We start from the raw sequence: 19,785 nt of genomic DNA on the forward strand, positions 1-19,785 counted from the left end.
AGCTAAACGTTGGAATTAATTTTTATAAATGATGCAAAGCCAAGCAAAAGCCTTGCAATATTTATTGTCAGTACAGAACTACTCAACTGTTCTTTGATTTGCTCTTACATCTCCTTTAGGAATGCAGACCATCGTTCTATGAAATCAAGCTTGTCTTCTACCCTATGTCCTTATATCCTATAACCTTGTCTCTAAGCTGGAGAGATGTGGGTTTGACAGATGAACCACTTGCTGAATGAGGTGCTGATTGGCAGGTCACACTCAAAGACCTGTGATCAATGGCTCAATGTCCAAGTGGAGAGCAGTGATGAGTGGTGTCTTCAGTGGTCAGTCTTTAGCACTGTCATTGTTGGTGACATGGCCAGAGGATTCAAGTGCACCCTCAGCAAGTCTGTTGATGACTCCAAGCTGTGTGGTGTGGTAGTCATGCTGGAGAAAAGAGTTGCCAGAGGGACCCTGACAGGATTGAGAGGTGAGTCTGGAAATTCCTGAAGTTCAACAAGGCCAAGTGAAAGGCCCTGCACATGGGTTGTGAAAATCCCAAGTAACAACAGAGGCTGGGAAGAGAACTGGGGCTGAGAGCAGTCCTGAGGAGAAATATTTGGGCATCATGGTGAATGAGAAGCTCAACATCTCCTGGCAATGTGGACTCACAAGCCCAGAAAGCCAACCATATCCTGGGCTGCATCCATAGCAGTGTGGGCAGTAGAATGAGGAGGGAGGGGATTGTCTCTCCCCCCATTCTGCTCTAGTTCGATCCTGCCTGGAGTGGGGTCCACAATACAAGAAAGAATGGAGGTGTTGGAACAAGAGCAGAGGACAGCAGCTTAGTTAGTCGGGGGTCGCACACCTCTGCCATGAATTCAAGCTGTGAGAGTTAGTTATTCATACTGGAAAAGAGAAGGCTTCAGGGAGACTTTATAGTAGTTTTTCAGGACCTAAAGGGGTGAAAGAAGGATGTACAGGGACTTTCCACAAGGGTATGTAGTGAGAGAGCAAGGGGAAATGGCCTTAAGATAAAGGAGGGCAGATTTAAATTAGATAGGGTGAAGAAATTCTTTACTGTGAGGAACTGGGGCAGGTTGCCCGAAGAGCTTGTGGATGCTGTATGGTGGGAGTGTTAAAGGCCAGGATGGATGGGGCTTTGAGCAAAGTCGAGTGGAAGGTGTCTCTGCCTATAGCAGAGCACCTAGATGATTTTTGAGGCCCCTTTCAATTCTAATAATTTGATAATTCTATGATTCTTTAAGTTGTCAAGGCTTTAATTTCAGAGTGCTCATTTCTTCTGGCCTTATTTCTTCCAATCATGTTTGCCATCCAAAATAAGAAAAGCAAAGCATCTGAGATTTCTACCAAAAGGATAAAGAGGCCAGATTTGTTTGAATTACCTAAATGTAATTTGCCACTTGACAATAGATAATAACTTTTTCCTTCAGAAGCTAATCTGCTTTCTTTGTGGTCCTGGTATGTAGAACAGGTTATTTTCATCATACAGCAAGTGGTTCCAGGAGAATTCATATGTTTTGTAACTGAGGGTTTCTTTCCTGGATTTCTGCTGTTAAAAAATACACAAAACATCCTCACAATTAGGTCTTCTCTTGCTAAAACTAAGTAGCTATGAATATCAGGCTGTGTTTACATTGATTTATATGGAGAAGCTACTTTTTATCTTAGCCATTAGCTTGCTTTCCTTTATTTGTGCAGTGCTAGTCTGAGAATTGTGGCTGGTTTGACCTGGTGTACAACACAGACTCTAGATTTCTACCTTGTCCATCCTGCATTAAGCTCAAAAACTTCTTCAAAGCAGAGAGCAATAGGTCTGGCCTTTGAGGTCACTTGGTGTAGATAAAATGTAATGTTATTATTGAGGCTCCAAATAATGCTAACAGCTTGGTTTTGCTCTTCCAAGTAATGAAGACAGTTTAGAGCATACCCATGTGTATATGGGTAAAGCTATTTTTATTATAGAGACATCAGGGATTCATCTTGCTTCCAAATCACCCTTTCTTGTTTCAGGGACTGTCCCTGTCATTTAAATACACAGCACATTGACCTGTAAGTAATTCCTTTGCAAAAACTTGCTAGCATATTTCTGTTTGGGAAATATTTTTAGATAATGTTTTCAACTGAAATGAAATCTCAAGGGTGGCCATGTATGAACTGTAGAGAAACAAGATTGAATTTTGTTATTTTTTAATATTGAATCAGTCATGTTCCATCAAACGGTTTTGCTTTTGTTCTGAAGTTGATGTTAGTCTGTCATGTAAGTTCATGTTCATTTAAGTCGTTGCTCTCCAAAGCCTGAAGAGGGAACTTAGTAACTTGAATTTTTGGTAGTGTATGCTCTAAACCTTGTCTTTTTTTTGCTGTGATGTGTGTTCACATTTTTCTGCCTTCCATTCATCTGCAGTGGAAGCTTATAACTGGCCCATAACAAGACAGTGACAGAACTGTGTCAAATTCTTCAAAGATATATTAAGAAGATAACACAAATAGCTTCATAGGGAAGAAACAATTTCTCATAAATTTTAAGTTCTTTCAAAATAAATCTAATGGGAAGTAATCAGTTAGAAAGAGGATATTGTCATAGGCACTACAGCTAAAAAAAGATTGTCTGAGCTATCTAATAGGCATTTGTATTTTCTACATGGATAGCCAGCATTGGAATAAAACTTCTAGCTTGGTTATATTGTTCTCTTCCTTTATACAATTCACACTGTGCATGTGCCTGTATGCAATATAACTGTAATAAGCTCCTGATTAGCTCATTCTATGGATATATGCTGAGTATTCATGGTATACCTTTCTGCTTACATTGCTATCTGAATGGAGACCTGGCATAGTTTAATTTCTTTTTCTAAATCAAAAAGCACCTGTTGTAAATAGGTGCATCCCCAGCTCCCTTGCCATTGTGGCAATATGAGGAGGAGAAAAGGTTTTGGCTCTGTGTAATCCCTGCTCAGCAATAACAAAAATGTCAACCCTAAATTATCAACCCTGTGTTCAGCACAAATCCAAAACACAGCCCCATACCAGCCACTGTGAAGAAAATTACCTCTACCCCAGCTGAATCCAGCACAACACCTCTACCTGAAAATAGCAGCTCCAGTAAGGCAAGTTCCTGCATTGGCATGGAAATGCTCTTGTATTTCATTCCACTGAAATTTTATGACTCTTTGATTCACTTGGATGTGAAATTGGTAAACCTGCTGCACTCTTCTCCACCAGCTTTGACATGATTGACTATGACTTAATATTCCCAGCTGAGGGTTGTTTTCTTCTCTTGATATAGTTCCCTTCCAAACGCTTGTCATTTTTCTCTTTCATTGGATCTTGATTTCTAAATGATTGTCCTTATGTTAACCCTAGGACATGCAGCTAATACTGAAAATGGATATGTTTGTGTTTGTAGCTCTTTAAGCTCTTCTAGCCTCTGATAAAAATGAAAAGGACATGCCCTTGATCATGCAGACAGATACACTGCACAGGCAAGCAGCTATGTCTCAGTGCTGTGGAAATATTTTTCTGCAAAACCTCTAAGATTGAGACCCATCCTGTTGTGTAAAGGATATAGGGATCTTTTTTTTTTTTTTTTAAATAAGCAAAATTTTACTCTTGAAAATCATTGATAGATTTTCAATGAAATTTCCTTAATGGTGATTTTTTTAAATAGGTGTATTTTATTATGTTTTTCTTCTACTGTTTTATTTTTGGTGTTGTACTACTGCATGCTTCTTGCATTGAATACCAAGAAGAGATGAGTAGATAGACCTGAAATAGAAGCTGAGTTGTTTTATTTCAGCTGTATCTTTCCCCACATCTTACTTTCTGGTTTCATTAATCAAAGTGGTGTTGTTTATTTGGTTATTTTTATTTTTTTTTCCATTTTGCATATGAATAGTTATGGAAATAAAATTATTTGTCCAAGATTTCCTGGGTACACTACGGTAGCAATGACTTATGCCAGATCAGTTGGCTCCTGGCCTAATCACAACCATTCCTTCTAGCCCATGTCACCACTGAGAATATTACTTCTATACAAGATGGCCATTCCATAACCAATAAACCGAACAAAAAGCTTGCAAAGAAATTGCCTTTGACTTTTTGAGTACTTTTGCTATTGTGTTAGTAATTGTTCATATCATTTTTCCTTCAAGAAAAGTATTTATAGAAATTTAGGATCTCTAATAGGTTGGTCCAGTCCATGTTTATTACTCTTCTTTTATTCCGTTTTTTTTTGTTTTTTTTTTTTTTATGGTTGCATAACATTGCACTCTTGGTTGGAGGGAAAAATCTGTTACTACATCTAAATCATCTTTGCCCATGATTCTAGCTTCCCTTTCAGAACTCTATTAATAATTTTTCTTTCCCATATGCACTTTTTCTTTCCCATATGCACATTTTTGCCTGAAGCAAACTATTCTCAGCATTTTTTTTTGGTGTATGTCCAACATTGCTGTAATCCAGTTACGGTTATTTATGCTGGTACAATATCAGCTAAATCTATTTGCTCCATTTTGTCATGCCTACTTAATATTTTAAAAAGAAAATTAGTGAGATTTTTCCACAACAGTATTGGGTCAAACACAGTTCACATCATGTATCGTACAATATTCAGTTTTGCTTTGTGCATCAGTTACTATCAAATTAGGATGACAGTTGGGCATGTGGATTTGTGCCATGTGTTAATCCAAGTTCATCCAGAGGTGCGTGCCATCCTCTCTAATACAACGATTCAATTACAGCGGATGAAATTGCATTATCTTTTGAATCCATCTTACCATGTTGTCTGGCAATTGGTTGCACATATGCAACCCATATTCAAATGTTTTTGTCTCACATAGGCAGTGACAACCTTTAAAAAAAGAAGTATTGGAAGTAAAATAATTTATTTGTAGGAATTTTTTTTTTACTAATTTTTAAAGTGTGAAATACCCTGGACCTACCCAGCACTTCTAGGCTATGTTTGGTTGTGTCAAATTCTTTAGAAAAACTCACCATTTTTCTACATTCTGATAAGAGGCTATTTCAAATATACTGTTTAACATGAATGTTACAGTCAAAGGGATGCCATTATAGTCCTGCGTTTTTCTGGCTGGGGTGGACTAAGGTTGCTAAAAGGTCATCTACTGCTTTAAAATACAGGGCTAGGGAGGTTTGTGATAGACATTAGTGCTCCGGCACAGTTGACTTTACCCAAAATTCTGTGTGTAGGTGGTCTACAGACCGTCTGGTCATGGAACATGTAGATTCTTTACACTCCCCAACACTATTGTAGCCATTACTTCCCCTGATTTTTACATATATTGTGTATTATTTTGAGTTCCTTTTTAAAATTTGTTTGGGTTTTTTATTACTTCTGCAATTATCCAGATTTCTCCAAATATAAAGATCTATTAAAGTTTTTTGGTTTGTTTCTTTTTGGTGTTTGTTTGTTTGTTTGGGGGTGGGGGTTTTTTTGGTTTTTTTGTTTTTTTTTTTTAAAGATTCTGACTGACATTTGAGAAAGCTGGAATAGCACTGGAATAACATCAGGATAGTCTGGGTTGAACTAGGTAGCTTGCTATGTGACCAAAAGGCTGATGGTTTTTAGGTGATGGACACTGCTAATATAGGTCTACAATGATGGAAACAAAAAACTAAATTTGGCTTTTTTAGTGTTTTGTTTTCTATATATTTATGGTATATAATTATGTTACAGTTTTATAGATATGATTTATAGCTTTCACATAATGTCAATACACATGTATTTCTTTAATCAAGGTAGTCCTGCTGGAAGTGGTGCAGTAATTACTTGAATTATCATCTGGAAGACAAGTTTTTAGGTGCTCAGGGTTGAATTTCCCTTGAGCACTAGAGGAAAGCAACCTTCTGGACAGCTCGCACACCTTCACTTATGCTTGAATGAAACTGCAAAAGATGGATTCAGGCTTATGTAACTTTACATTTACTTTACATGTAGCAATGATTTCCTTGTAGACTCCCTTAGCTCAGGTTTTAAGCGCTGGCTTCCACATCTACACTTGCAATTCAGAAGTGCATTAATATATTTTGTTTTCAAACATGAAGTGACCTTAATTCTATGCCAAGCTCTGTGAGTTCTTGCAGCTGGGTTTTTGTTATGTGAGATTTTATGGTGTACGTTTTGACTGTTCAGTGAAGTTCTGAATAAACCTTGCATTATCACATCAGTTTAGTGTGATCGGGACAAGCACCTTGAATGGAAACACAGCTAAAACTGAGTTTCACATGCAGCAATTTGAACTACAGTGTTGTCAAAATATTTTCTCCACTGTTAGAGCATTGCCATATTTTTTTTTTTATACGAGAATGACTGCCAGGGTTTATTGTTATGCATTTTAGCAATGTCTGAGTTTTGAGGGATTTTAGGTTAGCTACGTAGGAGGAATTAAATAACTGAATCAAGTTTATTTGCATCAATGCATGTGTGAAAATCCATTTCTCTCACTTGAAAGCATATTTGCAGATAGTTGTAGTTGTCTTTGAAGTCTTTAAAAGTAGATTTGTTTTAGATTTTGTAACAGTAAAATTATATATATTACTAATTCTTTTTCATTTCCATCTGTACTTAAATTCTAGTTGAACACCAACAGACCCGAAAGTATTGTTACACATCCCTGTATTTGTTTTTAGAAATCAATTTATCTCCTATGGTTAAATGTACCTGAAATATGCTTAAGTTAAAAGAAAATCTAGGAAAAGTATACACATATATAAGTCCATAATCCAGTGAGTGTCTTACGGGCCTAAGGACTTAGGTACCTGAGACTGGAGAACACCCCTAAAAATGTCAAGGTGCTTGGAACAATCAGACTGGATTTATTCACTTTACACTTCTGTCACTTCTGTAAGAAGAAATAAAAGAAAATACGTGCAAAGAAAGGATTCAGGATAATTTAAGGAAAAGAGATTATATTAGTAAGAAAAGCCCAAGAGGGGATTTAGAGAAAACTCAGTACAGAAGGTTATTGGCAAGCACCAAAGAATTTTTAAGGGGTGAAAAACAGAAGAGAAAATGATACATATATCAGAACTTTGAGGTCACAAAAAATATTATTCACATTACATATCTAAGAGGCTGGAGAGTTGTTAATTTGTGGCACAGGTCTCTTTGGTTTATTTTTGAATTCAGCCTCTTGCTCTCTCCGCTGTGTTTGTGCACACTAGCCTGTGCACATTAGCACATACCGACGTTCATGCTGTGGTTTTGCATTTAGGGCAGATAACATTCTTCCCGGACTTGTCATTTGCATCTTCTGATGCAATTTTGTTGACAAGGTCTTTTCAGGCATGCAGGGAAAAAACACTCCCGCGTCTGTTTGGATCATTGGTAAAGGAGTATCTTTTTCAGTACTTTGTCTAGATGCTATTTCCACAAGAAAGCACTTTGCCTGTAAAGCTTGTACATATAAATGTGCTTTTCAGCAGGGTGCCTGTGACTCGTGCCAGGGTCAGCTAGAAAATGACTAAATCTTCCTGAAAATTGCAAGAGTGGTTTTTGTTGGTCGCCGGTTTTTTTTTTTTTTTTTTTCCTCCCCTTCCCGTGGTTTGTCAACCAGAAAGGGATGCAGGCGTGCGTCCCAGCCACGCAGAGCATTGATTGCTTCTGCCTGCAGCGGGGATGCTGTCAAGTGGCTGCGCGAGTGGAGTCCAGCGTTGACACGGGGCTGCTGGGCAGCGGTCCCCGCCGGCCCCGGCCCCGGCCGCCGCCATGCCCCGCCGCTAGCCCGCGCTGCCCCGCCGCCAGCCAGCGCTGCCCCCGGGCCGGCCGGGCCCCGCCGCCGCCGCGCCTCGCCCCCGCCGCCGGCAGCGCGTCCATGCCCAGCGGGCAGGGCCAGCCCCGGGCGCGCCATGCACGGGCACCTTCCCAGGCAGCACAGCTGCGGCCGGGGCGCCGAGGGCTCGGACGGGGGCAGGAATGTGCCCCCCGTCGCCAGGGATGCCCACTGCGCCTGCCGCTGGCACCAGCATCCGCCGGGCCTCCAGCGCGGCGCCCAGGCGCTCCCCGCCCGGGTACCCGCGGGTGCCAGCCACGGCACGGGCAAGTTGGTCCCTTTGTGGGACACGGTGCGGAGGAGCCCCCCCAAATCCCCAGCCAAGCCCCAGGGCAGCCCGGGGCAGTGGTGGTCAGAGTGCGGCTGTGCTCACGGCTGGGCCCCCCCGGTGCAGGTGAGCTGATTCTTCTCTGTCCGAGCGACTTAAAGGATGCTCCAGGGAGAGAAAGTGAGGTTTGGCGGTGTCGGCAACTTTTTGTGAAGTGTCTTGATGTGTGTTCAGTGGTTTCTTCTGGAAATTTTATATGCGAGAGCAAGCTGTCGGGTGGGTTATATCCATGTTTGAATAGTGCTTCTCTGTTGCCTATGAAAATTGTGGGCTGTTCTTGGAAAGGTTTACTTGTTACAATGTTTTGGTTTGTGCCTTCAGGTTCTGCAGACTTCCTAGCCCATTGTGCTGCGTGGAACTGATGTGTTTGTCTCCCATGTGTAATGGATTTTGTGAGCTTCTGTAAACAGTTTGTTTTCAAATATCGCATGAAGTTAAAATAATATTTTAAGAGACAGCGTGGGGGAGGGGGTGTTACATTTACTGATAAGAGAAAGTATGACCTCTTTCTCCTCTTGGGAACTTCAAATGTAGTTGAAATCTTTAATAAGTATGAAATAGCTCTTTAGCTTTCACGAATCTATAGATTTTTATTTAAATGCAGGGCAGTGTATTTTCAAATACAAACCAAGCAGGGTTTGTGAGGTGTACAATTACCTGTAAGCAACTAGTCTGAAATCCACCACTGTGAAACACTCATAGGATGGTTAATAGTAAGAAGCATTTAAACTACCCCCACTGATTCATGTTTTCATGTCTCACTTAGAAAACTTTCAGCTTATTCAAAAAAGCTTTCTATCACGGCAACATCAAATGCTTTTGTCAACATTTCACGGTAAAAAAGGCAGAATGTATTGCTGAAATAGGTTTTTGAAATATATCTTTACTTACTGATATAGTGTACTCTAGAGTTTAACTAGCCTCAGCCCACACTTGAACATGTGCACCCTCTCTAGAGATTACATTGATTCTTTCATGGAAATGGTTATTTAATATTTTTTCACTGTACAGAGAAGCAATAAGGCAAAGGATTGTCAGATAGTGTAGCTGTATTTTATCTTGTCTTATGGTCTGAAAAAGTGATGCTCTGTTGACTGAAAGTGATTGTTATATGAAAAAGCTTCTTTTTTTTTTCTCTCAGATATAGTATCAAGTGGGAAAACTATGCTTTCTGTTATATTTTTGAGTGACCGAAATGTTGCACATGACTACAATATATTTTATATATTTTCTTTTCTATACGAGGCATATACAGCTATTTATGTTGAAATAAAGCCAGTGTTAAAATAATATATAAAGAATCAAATTAGACTTTTTTTTTTTTTTTCAAATTTGAATTATAAAAAGCTCTAAATATTTTCTTAGGCTCTTTTTGATTTGGAAAAGTCTTGAAGGAAAAAATACCTTCAATGAAAGAGCTCCTTAGTTTTCAAAGGTACAGAATTTATAAAGAGAAAATGTAGGATCATTATTTTAAAAAAAACAAGAAGACCTTTCTAAGACTACTTCAATATCTGTGTTATAGATGTATTGTAAAGTTATTTCAGTAGGTTTAATACCTTTGTGATCACATCCTCGTGTGTTTAGATAATGTGGAATTATTCAGGTTTATGTACTTTTTATATTTAATACAGAACTTTGCTCTGGGAACTTCCTTTACTGTATGTTCTGAATGCCAACTACCTTATTTTGTTTAGAAAGGTGCCTTTCTTGGGTTCTGTCTGTACTGAATTTATCACTGTTCGGGGGTGGACTGATGTACTTGGGCAAATACTTGGTGGTTTCAGTGTAATGAAGTTGAGAGATAGTTTGTTTCAAATAATAATATCCTTTTCTCTGTGCAGAGTAAGCATTGTGTAAGGTACGGGAAGGAAGGGAGGAGTGTGTGTACATTTGTTTGTGTTTGTGTACATATATTATTGTAGGTACGTACACCTAGAAAATCATCAATGATATTGCATAGAAACAATATGTGAAAACTACAAAATAATGTAGGGCTGCCTTACTACTTCTCCCTAGTTTAGGGATACAAGTTGAAGTCAATGATGTTTTTTGAGGGCTATGTTGACGGGGAAATCTTTCCTTCATGCTAAAATAAAGAGATGTAGTGGAACACTTACATATGATGGTCTAAGGAAGAAAAAAAACAAAAGGAGAATTTCTTTTAAATGTCCATCTGATGTGTATATGTGAGAATAAATAAGACACTGATAGCTTCCAAGGTGGAGTGTTTTATTACATGGAGTTCTGAGCACATTTTTCTTCTGCTTGACTTCTTTTGGGAAAGACTACTTTCTTCAGACATAACACTTTGTGAAACTGCTTTTTGATTAGTACTATAGTACCAAATTAAATGCACAGGTCCTTCATTCCTAGAGTGTGTACTTTACAGCTGTTATTAATATGCGCTTTGGCATCCTGATCCTGACAAAAATGCTGATTTTATTGAGAAGTACATGGCTCCATTTTCTTTACCAGTTTCTTCTTCTTTGGTATGCCAGAGCAAAGACTGGCATTCTGGTATTATTGACACTTTAACTGTCTTAGAAATTCTGCTTTGCTGGCTTGTATGTTTGTGTTTGCTTCTAATGTCATGTTGAGTTTTAGGTACAAAAATGATCAAACCCCCAAACCAAAACTCCCCTAACTTTGAAAGTGAGTTGAAGTCATGTTTAGATGGAAATTTGATTCCAAGACCTAATTTGGCTTTTAATTTCAATTTCTTTTTGATAAACCTATTTACAGTTCTGTTTCTTTTCTTAAGAGAAAAAGGGATGGGGGGAAAGTAAGAAGGAAAGAAAGTTAATAGGCAAGTTTTAAATGTCCTGGTTACTTGGAAATATTTTTTATATTTTTGCAGTGCACTGGATATCTCTATCACTATTAGTATAATGGAATTATACAGTTTGTGTGATTCACTCAATGATTTCATAGTTCGGGTCACTGTTATGCTGTGAGAGACTGTACAAAATCTGAGGGTGGAAGAGGGCTTCACTGAGGCAAGTAGGTGACCTGGTGTTTTCCATGGGTCATTCTAACATGGGACTTGGTTTGTAACATTGGATGGACTTTCCCTGTAGGCACTTCTTGATTGCTAGCACATGCAATATAGCAATTAATTAGATTAGAAATGTGTTTTTAGCAGAAGGTATGCAATGAACACATTCTTTGTGCAGAAGGGACAGAGGAATAGGGGTCTGTATTGCCCTAATTGTAGATTGAAGAGGAAATGGTGGTTTGTGTTTCTGTTCTTGTTTTAGGAAGTCCAAAGTATAAATTTTACTTAGTGTGATCTGCATGAAAGAGGTCCTCCTCTAAACACTTCCCCAGTATGAGTTTTTGGAATCCATGAGCTCCAGATTAGCCTTTTGAGGGGGAAGGAAGGTGTAGAAGTAGATTCCCATCTTTGGCTGTTTCCCAGTTCAGAGGCAATATTGGAGTCCACTGAAATTTTGCTAACTATTTTCTATAAAATTTTCCGCCCTTCTATTTTGAAATGTTCTCAAAGAAAATCACCTCATAGCAGATAGTATCCTGAATGGGTCATCTGCAAAAGTGCATACATGTGCTTTGTTTTGAAAACTTCCATAAAAGTGAAAATGTTCACCTATTTTTGAATAGTTTGCTGTCAATATCAGCTTTGATGACATTTTTGGTTGATTGGGGTTTTTTTACAGTCAATATCAGAAAAGGTTTTTTGTAGTCAGTTTCTTTTCGAAGAAACTATTTCATCTTTTAGAAGAAATAACTTCACCATTGTGCTTTGTTACCTGGTAGAGGCTTGTGAGCTAAACCCTAGGCTATAGATGTGGCATGACTTGAAAAGGGCAGTGAGCAGCCACATTCTGAAGGATCCACTGAGAACGGTCTTTTGTATTTGAAGGCCTTTGGGGCTAGTGCTGAAATTCTAGTATTTCATTTGAGAACTCTTTGCATGGTGGCATGAAGTGAGAGCTTGCTTCAAGGCATTCTGCCTCAGTACTAATGCAGAAGGTCTACTCCAAGAGATACTTTCTCTTCCAACAGTATAAAGAAATGATTTATCATGGGTTGTGTTTTTAAAAGCTTAGATCACTCCTTTCAGTTCACAGATTCCCACATACAACTGGCCATTCTTCTGGCAAGTCCCTCCCGGCTGTAAAGTTTACATCAAGCTATTTCAGTCAGCTAAGGGAGAACTTTTCACTCTAATCTAGTGTGTTCAAGTGCCAGTAAAATAGCAGTTAAACAGCAAATAAATAGCAGTAATTGGCTTTTAAAGTTTTTTCTTTTTAATCTTTAAGGCTATTGAGAGCTGGATGGTATAAGTTGAGCTCAAGTTTTGATAGGAGTAGCTGGGCAATTTTCCATGAGGAAAGAAGCTCATATTCCATTCTCAATGTGGTATGCTCTTATCAGTGGATTTAGATGACAGCTCTTAATTCAGCATCTTGCCTTGGATTGATCCGCATGCTGCATTCATTGAAAAAGAAGTGAGGTAATTGAAACATTGTCAGCAGTCTGTACAGCTGCTATGTAAGAGATGTACAAATGCAGAAATACAAAAGCTGTTATCATATTCTTTTGAAGATGAGTGGTATTGTTCTAGCAATTCCTGTATCCAGTCCCTCTCACTGACAGAGGGCTTTGAGAAGTCAGCACCATTCTAGGTGGCATTCAGATCTGATTCTCCCCCAGAACAGCTGCTTTAGAAAATTTTGATTTTTGTGTTCGTGTTTAACCTATTTCTTTTACCAAAACCAGGAAATCATTGTTACTGCTGAATTCATAGCAGTTATATTTAGCATAAAAAGGAGATCAAAGCTTAGCCTGTTGAGGCCAGCAGTTTCCTTAGTGATGTATGGAACACTCCTGGTCAGATGAAATGAGTCCTAAGAGCATTCCCAGGGAAGTGGTAGAGTCACCATCCCTGGAGGTATTTCAGAAACTCATAAATGTGTTGTGTAGGGACATGGTCTGGTGGTGGGCTTAGCAGTACTAGGTTAATGGTTAGACTCAGGGATCTTAGAGGGCTGTTCCAACCCGCAGTGATTCTATGATTCTGTAATTGTTTGGAAATGTGTTTCCTGAGCTTAATGGTTGTTCATGTGACTCCAATTTGAATGGTATGCGATGCAAAGGCCAGAAACCCCAGGAACTAAATATGGTGAGGCCACAGTAGGACTTTCCCTTTAAACATAAAAGTTCTTTTTTTGGTGGTTTTGTTTTGCTTTGGGTTTTTAGGGTATTTTGGAGGTGGTTTTGGGGTTTGTTTTGTTGTTGTTGTTGTTTTGGGTTTTTCTTTTTAAGGAAAGGAAAAAGAAAACACCAGTGTTAGTAATGAGGCTTTGTATTCTTCAGATTCAGGAACCTGGGGGTGTGTCAATCATTCCAGATTTTCCACCATCTCACAGGAGGTAGTTCAGCAATCCCTGTCTTGATTGATAATGTAGTATTGCTTTGCAAAGGCCTCTGGTGGTAAAAGAAAAGTGGATATTCTTTCATTTGTTATATAATATTCTGTCTCCTTCTATCAATGTATCAGATCTTTATCAGTGTTAATATTTTTGACAATACATAATATTAAGTATTAGCAAAGAAATTTAAGAAATTTAAGAAATAAGCATGGTTACACAGATCATGACAGTATTTGTGTGCAATATGTTCCATATATTTTCCTTCAAATATGGAAGTGGATACACTATGTACTGTACTTACCAATGATAGTAATGATTTATAGTTTAATTATACATTATTTGGCTCCTGCTGATTGTTCAGTCATAAATACCTTAATGCCTAATTTGCATTTGTTGCACCATGTTTAGAATTGCATTTATTTAAACCCATATTTCAAAGTTTCTCCTCCTAGATGCCTCAAAAAGCCAAGAACATTTTCTCCCCTTGACATGTAATTTGGTTACTGGAATTGTCAGAGGGGGATGAAAGGGGGCATAGAAAGGGAATTGTAGGGTTTGGACAGGGGTTGTTTGTAGCATTGGTAATTAGCCAAAACTGCACAAGTGTTCTGATAGTTCTGCTATTCATAATTTTGTCTAATACTTGCCATGTTTATTCATCCATGGATAAACTGTTCATCATTTTTGAGAACAGAGGGGCATTTCTCTAGGGCTAAACTGATAGAACCCAAAAGGATTCAAAACCTTCTATTTTTCCTGCACTTTTTCTATATTCTGCCATGCCGTGCAATCTGCTTCTAGAACTAACCAGGCATTTTTCCCTAAGTAGATCCTTGCTACCACAGGAACTTAAAACACAGGAAAGGCTTTAAATTTCCTACAGTACTCTGATGGCACAGGCCAAATAACAGGATTTTAGTCTTCCTGTCTCTTAGACTGGTTCAATGAGGTTATAGGTTGCTGGACCTCTTTGGTGGCATGTCAACACGATTGATAAACTGGATGCTTTGTGGACTAAAAGGAAAAACAAAACAAAACAAAACAACCTGAAATGGTTGTGTTATGGTTTGCATAAAATGATTAGAAATAAGGCTTGATAACCCTAGTTGGGCTTTGTGTCTAATGTTCCACTACATTTAAATTGGGCATTCAAAGATGCAAAACCCTTTACAGCAACTCAGCAAGGTGGCCTTGGTCTAATCCAAACAAAAGAAGTGAAGGGTGATGCATGAAAATTTACAGCTGGACACTAAGCAATGGCTCAGATTAAGACAGAATTGGTCTCAGCTATTTTGGTGTGAATTGAAGACACAGCCTGAAAATTGATTCATCTCCCATTTTGGAAATGTCTCTCTCTACTATTCTGGGGTATGAAATTATCAGACTTGTCCACCAAAAAAAAAAACCCCAAACAAAACCCCCCAAATATTAAGGGGAGTTTCTGGTTATAGTAATGATAAGATTTACAGAGTTTGCCAATTTTGCTCTCTGTTTCCCCATGTCCTCATGTGATTTTTGGATGAAGGATAATAAAAATAAAGCCAAAAAAATGTCAAGAAAGGAATATGGACTCAATTACTTTTCTTTTAGGAACCATGTTTGCTTTGAAATAAGCCTTAGATTATTACCATAGAGTTTATAAATTAAGTAGCATATACTCATTTATCTTTTTGCTTAAGTATTTTTTATAAATTTATAATTTTAGTAATTTATAAATTACTATAGCTAATCAGAAGAATTGTCTCAATGGTCGTCTGGTTTCAAAATTTCTGATCATTCTGAGAGTTAGAAATACAGGGATCAAAAAGGAATTCTTTATGCATTGAAAACAGAGGCCCTATAATATCTAACACAAATATCAGAAAAACAAACAAAATAATCCTTTTTGTAAATTCCAATTCTGGTATAAAGTTTCTTTTAAGTTACAGGAGCCAGCTATGAATGCAGTACAAAATCCAATTTAGCAAAATAGCAGCTGGTTTTGGTTTGGATATATTGTACTTTCAATACAGGGTTTTGCCTTTCTGATTAAGTGTTTGTACAAGGAGAAGCAGGTTACTTCAGCAGCTGAAATTGTTCGTATAATTGGTCAAACAGAACATCAGACAAATGATTTTCATTATGCATTTCAAATGAGAGCAGAATGGAGTAGTGTCCCAGGATTCCTGTAGTTGCCCTGCTAGAGCAGCTATGCTGCACCCGGGTATGAAATCAGTTAAACTGAGGCTTTGAACACTCCTTGTTCTCTTTTCAGACTCCTTGTTTACATTTGTTTTTCTTTTAAATTCCGACAAACACTTGCCCCTTACTGATCTGCAATTTCTTGCATTCATGATCACGGGAGTAGGAAATACTGTTTATCCATGTGCTGGTTTGTCCAAGTTTTATGTAGTGACCATCACTCACCTGAGAGCTGATCACATTCATTGGAAATGTTAGGTATAAGCTCTATTTTTACTTTTCTTCATTCTGCAGAGCCTACTTTGGGGGGAAAATAAACAAAGGTGTTTTTGAGAGACCTATTTCATTGCCCAGTTGATGTCCACTGGCACAGCTTCTAGAGCCAGCACAAGGCTGAGAGCAGAAGCATGTGACAAGGGTCATGTCCCAGCACAGCTGTCTCTTCTAAAGGTAGTCTGGTGAGTGCAGTTCAGTTTTGACAAGACAGCAGTGCTCAGGGACCTCGCTATGCTAAGCACAGAAACTTGTATCAAGCTCATTTCTGCCTCCAAGAATTCGGAAATAATGATGTTTCACTTAAGAAAGGGAGAGTTTTGGAAACAACTTGTTCCCTTTCCCTTTCTGTTTTCACTTTCTGCTCAGCAGACACATCTGGGTTCTATCAAAATCTATCTGTCTTGCAGTCATGACTATAGAAGTCACTTGTCATGCTCTGTGAAACTGCAGTTGGGCACACAGGATCAAACAGCCAAATGACATTTTGGAAGAAAAAGAACCCCAAATTTTTATCTAGATACTCAGTAAGAAGGTAGTAGAAATAGCAGAACCTTGGTCTCATATTCTGTGTGGGGCTGATGCTGCCACATTTGCTGTTGTGTTTTGAATGGTCTCCATACCACCAGCTCAGGCAAAAATTTAGAGGCAGGTGCTGTACAGGACAGGCTTAAGGATCACACCCACATGCCTGAAAGCACTGTCCAAACACTTCCTGAACTGTGTCAGGCGTTGTGCTGTGACCACTTCCCTGGGGAGCCTGTTCCAGTGCCCAAGCACCCTCTGGGTGATGAACCTTTTCCTTATCTCCGACCCAAAACTGCACACCTTCATGCAGTTTCCTTGGGTCCTGTCACTGATCACCAGAGAGAAGAGATCAGTGCCTGCCCCTTCTCTTCCCCTCATAAGGAAGTTGCAGACCACAATGAGGTCTCCCCTCAGTCTCTTCCAGGCTGAACAGACCAAGTGCCCTCAGCTGCTCCTCATGTGGCTCCCCCTCAAGACTTCACCATCCTCATGGCCCTCCTTGGGACACTCTCTAACAGCTTCTTTCCATGCAGTCCAGGATACAGTTGTCTTTCTGGCGTGCAAGCATGCATTGCTGGTCACATTTAACCTTTCACTCACCAATTCTCCCAAATCCTGGTCTGCAGGGCTGCTTTTAATACATTTCATCCCCTGGACTGTATTGATGTCATTGGTTGCCTGACCCACGTGGGACCTTGAGACCTTGTCCTTTTTGAACCTCATGAGGTTTTTTGTGATCCCACTGGACATTTCAGAAAAACCTGGCCTATAGAATTTACAACAACTTTGAAAAAAATTACATGTTACTATAATTATTATTATAATTTTTAATAATTATTATTTAAATCTTTAATGATTTTAAAGGCATAAAACCCCATAGAAATATGAAGAGGGGCAATACCAGTTTGCTGTGGGTTGATTTGACTGCACCATACTTCTTCTGTAATGTACCACATGTAGATCTACTATCATATTAAGCAGAGTCATGATATACTGCAGTTGCCTCTGGGGCAGTTACTGGCTTGCTCAGCCTCTTCAAGTATAAAAGTAGAAGCAATCTGATCACTTCTGGAGGCATAAATCTGCAAAAATATTGTCTTTTTCTTCTTTAAGTTGTCATGGCAGTATTCTCAGTGGATCTTCTCTTTTAGCTGAGATGCATTTAAGTCTACGTAGTCAGCACAAAACTGGAATTCACACATTACTTTTTAAATAATTTGTGCTGAAAATTAAGGTTATCGCTCTTAGTTATTTTGGTTTTAAGCACTGGTTGCTGTCTATCAGCTAATTTGTGTACCAAGAATCAAACGTCATGTTAATCATATGGAGAATACAGAAAGAAATGAATCAGCTCTTAGTAGTGGTTGAAAATGCAGGATTGCAGAAATATTTTGCTGAATGGACAAAATCTAAAAAGCTTTTCAGATTTATAATTCTTTGGTTGTTGTATCCTCTGATGGTAGCCCTTGTCATATCTAACCAAAAGGTTGCCTTTTGCTCATTTTATATAATGCCCTTTCAAAATGCATGCTGGTACTGCATTTAGTATCTGAAATTTAGTATCTGTTTTCCATCTAACCTTTGCTCCTTTATCCGCTTTTTGAAGAGTCCCATTACTTTTACATTTTTTTTTTCATAACTCATCTATATTTTCACATTTTTGAATGGTTGCCAAAACAGTAGTGGAATTACTGGGTTTACCTGTATGCTCTTTGTCTGATTTCCAGATGGAAGTCTTTTTTTCTTGTGGTTCACTTGCCAGGGTTTGTCCTCAGGTGATAATAACTTAAATGTACTTTCTGCCAGTTTTTATTTTATCATGTTACCTCTTGCACTTGAGGGTTCTGCAAATCTGACAAACCAGCAAAATGCAAAAGGGAACAGAATTGCCACAGCAAAAACATTTGCTAGCAAGGGAGTGAGGGGTAAAGGAGCTAGGTTTTTGTTTTATTAATAATAAAAGCAATAATAAAAGTACAGAGATGTAGGAAATTATTTTTGCAACCTGAAGTATTAGCTGGTGTTTAGCAACCAACCAGGGGCAGGAGAGGTGAGGAAAGCGAAATTGATCCTGTTTGTTTTCTCAAGATGTCATTACTTCCTGATGTCTTGACATTTCTTTAAGCGCCTCAGAAGGAACAGCTTTGTTCCTTCCTATGTGATTCTTTTGTTTTCTGATACATGTGTGAGTTAGGTCAATGTTCATTTCATTTCACACTGGGAAGACTGAGGCAGGAAAGTTAACTTTTTTTTTTTTTTTTTTGTGGATTGTACAGAGAACCGAGGGAGAGCATAGTTTTCAACCCCTTTGTCATAGCTCAGTCCTAAGACAACAGCCAGACTGAACCTACCTGCACTATTTGTTGAATGGCTCTAAGTTTTAACTCACCTATGTGGAAGGGTATCTGAAATCTTTTCTCATTGGACCTTTAAGGGTCCTTGCTGGTTGTGGCCACCCTTGAGGTGCAACATCAAGCTCAGTCCCCTTGGTGGCGACTCTCAGTGACTTCCTGGGTCCATGAGTGTGGGTATGTTGATGAGATTTCCATCTTTTTGAGATTAGTGGTTCTTCATGTAATTGTAGAAGGATGCAGTGGGTTCTTTGTTGAAGTGGGGCAGTTTGCATCAGCCTGTTTTATATATGAGAATTTTCAGCTAAAGGCAGGGCTATGCTCTTGGAGTGAGGCACATTCTGACTTGAAGATACAAAGCAATTATTTAACCGGCACTTCTTCAAGATTTTCCATCAATAGATTGTGTTCCTTTCAGCAGTTTGAGCTGACCTTATTCCTGGGATATTGTACTGGGATGGTCAACACAATTTAAGCAGTTCTTGTACTATTGAATTGGTAAATTTGGAGTAAGAGGAGAAAATACTGAAAATGTAAGAGCAAAGCAGTGGCAGAAAAAGTCATTAAATGTAGCTGGAACTTCTTTAAAAAATATTTTTCTTCAAATACAGAAGTTCAGTAAGAAGCCAGTTATGTGGACCACAACTCAGCAGAGTGCTTAACATTGTGCCCATGTAACTTTGACCATGGTGTGTGTTGGTGGGACTTGGTATTACTGGTAATACTTTGGATGCTGAAGTTAACCCATGAGTTAAGTACCCTTCTGAACTGCAAAGTAGCAGTTTAACCTGCAGTTGTTGCTTTTTAAAAAATCATGCTATTGTTTTTTTCCATTTCTATGTAAAAGTAAAGAAAAGAATCCTCTTAAAATCTACCTGATATGTAAAATGACAGGATTAAAAAAAAAAAAAAAAAAGCTTTCAAAATTGAAT

The 19,785-nt window shown here is 38.6% G+C and overlaps 1 protein-coding gene across 9 annotated transcripts in view; it reads left to right on the top strand.

The window, feature by feature from the left end:
• DLG2 (discs large MAGUK scaffold protein 2) overlaps positions 1 to 19,785 on the top strand; it is a 993,549-nt gene that overhangs the window by 565,844 nt on the left and 407,920 nt on the right. For 4 of the 9 annotated variants that reach the window (XM_066175628.1, XM_066175629.1, XM_066175630.1 and 1 more), the window contains exon 1: positions 7,873 to 8,190. The exons of the other annotated variants lie outside the window; for them this stretch is intronic. In XM_066175628.1, coding sequence (XP_066031725.1) covers positions 7,873 to 8,190 — 318 coding nt within the window. Of the gene's footprint in view, positions 1 to 7,872; positions 8,191 to 19,785 lie in introns of those variants that run through there. 9 annotated transcript variants of the gene reach the window in all.

The sequence above is a fragment of the Chamaea fasciata genome, unplaced genomic scaffold (genome assembly GCF_029207755.1).
Source record: "Chamaea fasciata isolate MVZ Bird 193981 ecotype frontalis unplaced genomic scaffold, bChaFas1.0.hap1 SCAF_2, whole genome shotgun sequence".
Classification (NCBI taxonomy): domain Eukaryota; kingdom Metazoa; phylum Chordata; class Aves; order Passeriformes; family Sylviidae; genus Chamaea; species Chamaea fasciata.